Source organism: Geotrypetes seraphini, chromosome 2 (genome assembly GCF_902459505.1).
Source record: "Geotrypetes seraphini chromosome 2, aGeoSer1.1, whole genome shotgun sequence".
NCBI classification, from domain to species: domain Eukaryota; kingdom Metazoa; phylum Chordata; class Amphibia; order Gymnophiona; family Dermophiidae; genus Geotrypetes; species Geotrypetes seraphini.
The window spans coordinates 315,323,007-315,331,502 of NC_047085.1; the positions used below are offsets into that span (position 1 = coordinate 315,323,007).

The 8,496-nt window shown below is 42.2% G+C and overlaps 1 protein-coding gene across 6 annotated transcripts in view; it reads right to left on the reverse strand.

The window, feature by feature from the left end:
- Positions 1-8,496, reverse strand: part of NOD1 (nucleotide binding oligomerization domain containing 1) — a 111,536-nt gene that overhangs the window by 71,185 nt on the left and 31,855 nt on the right. For all 6 annotated transcript variants that reach the window (XR_004538024.1, XM_033930060.1, XM_033930055.1 and 3 more), the window contains exon 5: positions 5,391-5,474. Coding sequence is in view for 5 of the 6 variants with exons in the window: in XM_033930060.1 (XP_033785951.1) it covers positions 5,391-5,474 (84 nt within the window). In the remaining variant the exon portion in view is untranslated. The remainder of the gene's footprint in view (positions 1-5,390; positions 5,475-8,496) is intronic.

An 8,496-nucleotide genomic window follows, 5' to 3' on the forward strand; every position in this document is an offset into this window, starting at 1 on the left:
GCTGAGACTTCCCCTCTGCTGGCCAGTGATGGGATATACACCCTTCCACAGTTGGATAAAATACAAAGTCTAATGCTGTATGGTGAAAGTCACATTTATTCAAACAAGCTCAGTGCAGCCATATTTTGTTAGGCTTCAGTGCCAAGGAGTTTCATTATCCTGTGGCTTGAGACCTGTCTTCATAAGTAGACTATTATTATTGGGATACATCTATCAGGTATCATTTTACCACCTCAAGATTGATGTAGGTTCGAGCTGAAACATAGCCATGACTTACCATATTGCACTGGACTGTGTTTTATCCAACTCTTTTTTGTACTTCTATGATATTTCTTAAGAACATAAGAATAGCCTTACTGGGTCAGACCAATGGTCCATCAAGTCCAGTAGCCCGTTCTCATGGTGGCCAATCCAGGTCACTAGTACCTGGCCAAAACCCAAGGAGTAGCAACATTCCATGCTACTGATCCAGGGCAGCAGTGGCTTCCTCCATGTCTTCCTCAATAACAGACTAAGGTATTTTCCTCGAAGAAATTGCCCAAACTTTTCTTAAACTGTTTGCTTTTTTGGCCACCGATGCACATTGGGTGGAAGGTTTCATCGTATTATATACAATGACACCTAGAATCTTTTCTTGGGTGCTAACCCCCCCCCAAGATAGACCCTAGCATCTGATAACTGATTTGGGTTAGTCTTCCCAATGTGCATCACTTTGCATTTGTCCACATTAAATTTCATCTGCCACTTGGACGCCCAGTCTTCCAATTTCCTAAGGTCTGCCTGCAATTTTTCACAATCCACATGCGTTTTAACAAACTTTGAACATTTTAGTGTCATCTGCAAATTTAATCACCTCACTGCAAATTTTATCACCATCATTCCAATTGCCAGATCATTTATAAATAAGTTAAATAGCACCGGTCCCAGTACAGACCCCTGCAACACTCTACAGTTTACGCTCCTCCATTAGAAAGTGAGCCTGCTGGGATAGATAAGGAAAAATGCTTGAATATCTGAATAATTTGTAATCTGCATAGAATTGCAGGATATGCGGAATATAAATAATTAAATAAAAATTACCATTTAACCCCACCCTCTGTTTTCTAGCCAATAACCAATTCCTAATCCACAACTGCCACCTATCCCAATGACTTTTTAATTTTCTCAGGAGTCTCTCATGAGGAACTTTATCAAAAGCTTTCTGAAAATCTAGATACACTACATCAACTAGCACACCTTTATCCACATGTTTATTCACACCTTCAAAGAAGTCAAGCAAATTGGTGAGGCAAGATCTCCCTCGGCTGAACCCATGCTGACTCTGTCTCATTAAATCATGTTTGTCTACGTGTTCCACAATTTTATTGTTTATAATTGTTTCCACCATTTTGCCCGGCACTGAAATGAGGCTTTCCAGTCTGTAGTTTCCCAGATCTCCCCTGGAGCCCTTTTTAAAAATTGACGAAACATTGGCCACCCTCCAATCTTCAAGTACTCCTCCAATCTTCAGGATTGTGACTCTGCTTTTTGCATTCATGAGTGAATCAGCTAATCCCTGGGCAAAACTGTCAGCAGCTAGGGATTGTTTGGCAGTAACAACCCTAAACATTTTGCTGGGCAGACTGGAAAGTCTTTTTAAGTCTTTGTCTGATGTCATTTACTATGTTACTACACACCAAGGAAGGCAATTTAAATAATACTTTTACACTTTTTAAACCTGTTGCTGAATAGTCCACCTGCAAACCTTGGTTTCTAAAATGAGAATAGGAGTTAAATTAGCCAAATGCACTAGAACAGGGTTAGGCAATTCCGGTCCTTGAGAGCCAGAGCCAGAGCCAGGTCAGGATATCCACAATAAATATGCATGAGATAGATTTGCATCTCAAGGAGGCAGTGCATGCAAATTCATCTCATACATATTCATTATGGATATCCTGAAAACCTGACCTGGCTCCGGCTCTCGAGGACCAGAATTGCCTACCCCTGCACTAGAACAAAACTGTACGCTAGAAAAGTCAGCAACAGACCTTAACTGAGAGAGTATTTGCAACAGGCCAGAGAATATAAAAAAAAGATTCACATGCAGCAACGTACTGTATATATAACAGTGTTCTCCCCAGAAATTTTTTCCAGCCGGTTGGCATGAAAAAGTAGCCGGGTGGGGCAGGATGGGGAAATTTGGTGGTGGGGAAAATTAACCCCCTCTTTTACTAAGGTGCGCTAACATTTTTAGCACGCGCAAACTCCCACGCTATGTGGGAAAACTAATGCCAGCTCAATGCTGGCATTAGAGTCTTGCGCAAGTGGTAATTCTGCGCGCACTAAGCACACGCTAAAACCATTTTCGCAACTTAGTAAAAGGAGCCCTAAATGTGTACTATTTTTATTAGTTAATTATTATTATTTTCCAATGCTCCATATGACTTCCTTTTTTAAGGTTTGACACTTGTGCCAGAATATTTTTACTAAATTTAAGAAGCATCCAATGCTAGAAGGGAATAATTAGATATTTGCCCTCTTTCAAATGGTATAGAGGTTTAAAAAAGGGAAAGGCGTTAATGAAGTCATTAGGTTCAATCTAGCCATTTATTTCTGCATAAATTTAAACAACTTTAAAAAAAAGATAAATATAGCTCATCCAGTCATACAAGAATGGCTCTACAGCAGGAGTGCCCACACTTTTTGGGCTTGCGAGCTATTTTTACAATGACCAAGTCAAAATGATTTACCAACAATAAAATTTTAAAAAACACAAAGCACACTGTACGCAGAGAAAATGTTAATCATCATTTATATTCCGCGGGTTTTCAAAAGGTCAAGGCAGATGACTTTATGCAATGTCACCTAAGGAACAACTATACAAAAATAGACAAATATACCCCCTCCCTTTTTACTAAACGACAATAGTGTTTTTTAGCGCAGGGAGATGCGCTGAATGCCCTGCGCTGCTCTCGATGCTCATAGGCTCCCTGCGCTAAAAATTGCTATTGCGGTTTAGTAAAAGGGGGCCATAGTGCAAAATATAGACAGCAGATATAAATTCTTAAAACAGACACATTTTGATCACTAAATTGAAAATAAAATCATTTTTCCTACCTTTTTGTCTGGTGATTTCATGAGTCTCTGATTGCACTTCCTTCTTCTGACTGTAAATCCAATATTTCTTTCTTTCTGCCACTTCCCTTTTCTTTCTCTCTCCCCCTGACTGCCTGTTTCTCTCTCCCCATGCCCCCTCTTTATTTCTGCCTTTCTTTCTTTCTCTCTCCCCCTGCCTGTCTTTCTTTCTCTCTCACCCTGTCCCCCCAAGCCATCGCGCCGATTTCTCCACTTCCCCGATTCTTTCCCCACCCCCTAAGCCACCACGCCGATTTCTCCCTACTGGTTTCCTGAGCTAGGCCAGGCACGTACAAGCGCCGGACTCACAAAACTTCACCTCAGACGTCAATTTTAACATTGGAGAGGAAGTTCCAGGCCAGCCAGTCAGTGATTGGCTGGCCCAGAACTACCTCTCCGACGTCAGAATTGACATCAGAGTATGTGCCTGGCCTGGCTTGGGGAGGCAGGAAGAAAAAGATTGCAAAGGCAACGCAATCGACTCACATTGCCTTTGCGATCTACTGGTCGATCGCGATCGACCATTTGGGCATCCCTGCTGTTATGGTATCCTGTCCTGATCTGAGGAAAGGGGTTTAGTCCCCCCAAAACTGCTTTATTTCAATTTCCTGTTTATAAACTTTAATTAATACAGTTACAATACTACTTGATTCTACGTAAAGCAACAAAAAAAATTTTTTTTCTACCTTTTGTCATTTCTGCTTTAATTATCTTCTCCTCACTCCCTTCCATGCAACATCTGTCCTCTCTTTGCCCCTTCCACCCAGCCTCTGCCCTCTCTCTCTCTACCCCTTCCATCTACTGTCCACCCTCTCTCTGCCCCTTGCATCCACTGTCCACCCTCTTTGTCCTTTCCATCCAGTGTCTGCCCTGTCTCTGTTCCATATGGCATCTTCCCTCTTTCTATGTCCCTTCAATAAAATGTATATCCTGTGCCCTTTCTTTCCTTTGTACATGATTCATTTCAGCTTCACCCCCTCCCCTATGCTCAGACATCTCTCTCTTCTCCTTTCCTTCCTTCCTTCCCACTCCACCCCATGGTCTGGCATCTCTATCTCCTTCCCTTCTCTCCCCCTATGCCCTGGCATCTCCCTCCTCCTCCTCCCCCCATATGCGCTGACATCTCTCCCCCCCCTCCATGGTCTGGTAGCTCCTTTCCTTTTCCTCCCTCCCATAGTCTTGGTGTCTCTTGCCTCTCCTCTCCCTTCCCTGGTCTTCCTTCTCCCCTCTCTCTCCCCAATTGGGTGCTTCTGCAGCAGTACTTCTCATCCCTTCCCCCTCCCCAATTGGGTGCTGCTGCAGCACTTTTCTTCCTCTCCCCCTCCCCAATTCGGTGCAGCAGCAGCAGCAGCAGCACTTCTCTTCCCCTCCCCCCTCCCCAATTGGGTGCAGCAGCAGAATATTTATCTTCCCCCTCCCCTCCCCTATTGAGTACAGCAGCAGCATTTCTCTTCCCATCCCTCCCAGCTCACAAACCCGTTGGTAGAGTCGTTAGGGAAGTTGTAAGCTTCCCTCCATCGCTGACCTATCTTTCATAGCTCAGCGATGGAGGGAAGCTTACAACTTGCTGCTTTTAATTGCTTCGGGCCTTCCTCGTTGCCGGGTCCTGCCTACTTTGTTTCCGCTAAGGCAGGACCCGGCAGCGAGGAAGACCCGAAGGAAGTAAAAGCAGTAAGTTGTAAGCTTCCCTCCGGGACACTATCGTGTGCATGCCGGCTTCCCTTCTCTTCTCTCCGAAACCGGAAGTTGTGTCCTGTGGGGGGGAGGGAAGAGAAGGGAAGCCGGCACGCACACGATAGAGCCCCGGAGGGAAGCTTACAACTTACTGCTTTTACTTCCTTTGGGCCTTCCTCGCTGCCGGGTCCTGCCTTCGCGGAAACAAAGTAGGCAGGACCCGGCAACGAGGAAGGCCCAAAGCAGGTAAAAGCATGCTGGGAAAAAAAAAAAAAGGCAGGCGTCAAATAAAATTTTCGGCGGAGAGTCAGCCTGAGAAGGAGCATCAGTGGCAGCAGAAGGATTTGCCGGGCAGTCATCTAAATTAGCTGGGCGGTACGCCCGGCTAAATGGACCTGGGGAGAATACTGTATAACTGAAAGAAGAAACAAACTTTCTAGTGAAAAGCAAGAAATTGCCTTGAGTCTCAAATTAAATTTCAGCACAGTGTCTGATTTATGATATATATGTATCTGGGTTTTTAAAAAATTAAAGTTATTCGCCTAGACAAACAATATGAGTATGTTTTATTATTATGCATAAATAAAAAAGTTTCTACATACCCCAGAAAGGTTATAATTTTATATTTTTTTAGTTCCTCAGACAGTACTTTTACTCCATTGTCTGTGACCTGATTAACACTAAGCCTGGAATGAAAGAACAAAACACAGATTACTCAGTGCATATAATACTCTTAACTTGGCTTATTCATCTTTCTTTTCTGTTGCCTGATCTTCCAATATTACTTTTAGCGTACCCTGTACCCTAGCTTTCATCACTACAGCAGGAAACTTAACCAAGACACAGACAGACAACTGAGTACACAATATCAATTCTAGTTGTGAGGGAGAGAAAATAAGAGAACATAAGAACAGCCATACTGGGACAGACTGAAGGTCCATCAAGTCTAGTATCCTGTTTTCAACAGTGGCAAACCCAGGTCCCAAGTACCTAGCTAGATCTCAATTAGTAAAGCAGATTTTATGCTGCTTATTCTAGCAATAAGCAGTAGATTTCCCCATGCCATCTCAATAATGGGCTATGGACATTTCTTTTAGGAAATTATACAAACCTTTTAAAACCCTGATAAGCTAAGATTCATACCTTGATAATATATTTTCCAGTAGATAGGAATGGTATGCTGAACCAAGGGTCTTGCTCCCGCAAGTCCACTGCAGGAGATACTGATCACTGTTTTCAGCACCTCCAGTCAGTTAGTTTCAAAGCTGGTGATAGTCCTAAAAGAGAATGGAGAGAAGACCCCCCCCCCTCCCAGCAAGCCTTTGATCTGCTCAGATAAGAAACACACAGCTCACAAACATGCCTTGGAGAGAAAAGGAGCCAATAACAATCTTTATTAACAGTAAGCCACAAGAACCATGGAACCCAGGGTTTTTTTTGTTTTGCAATATCATTAATTCAAAGCGATTGATAATTAAAAACAGGATCTTAATTATTAACTACAACAGAAACACATGAACATGATGTACTGATACCTAAGGGAAGTAGGGATAACTACAACAAGCATAGTAAAGGACACATGAAAGGAAAGTATAAAAGGTGGGTAAAAAAAGAAATTTAAAAGTATTGATAAAAATTGAAAAGAAAATGAATAACTTTTTTTTAATTAAATTTCTCGGAGCCTAAGACATGTGAGTTTATGCAGAGAATGGGATCAAAAGAGACTCCAATGATTAGGGATCAAAAGCATCCTTGTACAACCAGCATTTTAACAGTCCTTTAAATTTACTTAGTGATTTTTCTTCCTTAATAAATGATGGTAAGGAGTTCCATATTCTGGGCACTGTAACCGCAAAGATCGTATCTTGTCTTGTATTTATTATACTAAGTAATGGAATTACTAGACGGTTTTTGTCCTCTGATCTCAAACTTCTAGTAGGAATATATGGAATAATGTACCTTTCTAGGAATGATGGAGCTTTAATTGTTAATATTTTGAATGTTAATAGTGCTATTTTATAGAAGATTCTGTGAATAATTGGAAGCCAATGAGCTTCTTTAAGAAGAGGAGTCACATGATCAAATTTTTTCCTGTTCATTATAATTTTAATTGCGGTGTTTTGAATTAGTTGTAATTGACGGATTTCTTTATGAGCTACTCCTATATAAAGCGAGTTGCAATAATCTAACTTTGAAATGATCAGCGAATGTACAAGGATATTCAGTGATGATGAGTCCAAGAAAGGAACAATTGATCTGATCATTCGTAACCTCTGAAAACAACCTCTTACTACTGCACTAATCTGATTGTGATATGTCAATTTTTGATCCAGAATAACCCCTAAAACTCTAACCTTAGTGACTTCCTACAAATGGATATTATTTATGTTGATTGGGGCGGTGTGTTCTAGTCCTTCTTTCCAAGGGAAGTGTATTATTTTTGTTTTATCTGTATTCATTACTAGTTTATTTTCATCAAGCCAGTCAGAGATTGTACTGAGCTACCTTAACAAGGTAATCCTGCTGAAACAGGGGATGGGGTTCAGAATGGAGGCATTTATCTGCCACAGAAGAGAATCATTGGAGAGGGGTCCCAGAGTGAGAGAAGCCCGAAGAAAAGAAACCTCCCCTAGCTGTGGCTACATTCAAGCCATGGGGAGGACTGGAGTGAGAAAGCTAGCCAAGAACCCATCCAGGAAAACACTAGAGGTTAGCCTCTAATCCAAGACCTCTTTAAACTGAACCTGCTTGTTTAAAGTGACTGTCCTGTGTTTGGGGTGTGCCAGCTGAACGGAAGCAAGTTGAGACTATTGTTGGAGAAAAGGGGTTTCCTTTCACCTAAATGTTCTTCTGTTTGGAGTATTTAACAAGTGAAGTAGGAACCAGACTTATGGTACTTTAAACCTGAGAGAACTGGGGAAACTAACCAAAAGCTGAGTTTGCTGGACTGAATGTGATATGGCTAACTGCCTAAAGTGTACAGACAATACAATGGTGGAACGAAGCGTTGCAGACTGCTGCACTAGTTATGTGATGTAAAAGTTAAAAGTATATCTTTTCCTTTCCTGAGCCTATGAGGGAATAGACTCAGGCAGATGACTCAATAAAACATTTTCTTGCACCTTCTAAAGTGGTTTATGCGTGCTGATTGGGTGAATGTGCAGGGTTCCTGGAAAACCCAGCAAGGAATCTCTCACAGGCCATCCGTGCCCTTACTAGGCACTGGCACCACTCTACAGGACTTAGAGAGGGCAATTTCATCCCCCAACCATCACAACAGTCATTTGGCATAAGTAATAAGATGGTCAAAGGCTGAACCCGAGGACCTCACCTCCCCAGTCTATGTGGTAGAACACAAAGCACAAGGGTGCTCTTCCAGTGCCCAACCAGCACAAACTTTGCATTTTGAAGAAATTTGAGAACTCAGAATTCAAATTGGGAAAAATCCAACATGGCCACTGCCAAGATTTCCTGCTGAAAAAACAGCTGTAACTACCAAAGGACCACAAAAAAACAATGATTTTAGGATTTTTGGAGTGGGGGGAGCAAGGCAACAATAAGTTATCACCAGAAAAACAACAAATTCAGAACCCCTGAATTGCCCTGTGGGCTGTGACAGCCCCACTCACAGTCCAGATGCTGGGAAGATGTGCTGCAGCTGGAATTAGAAGAGGACCTCTACCGGACTGAGCCTCAACCCCCGAGACC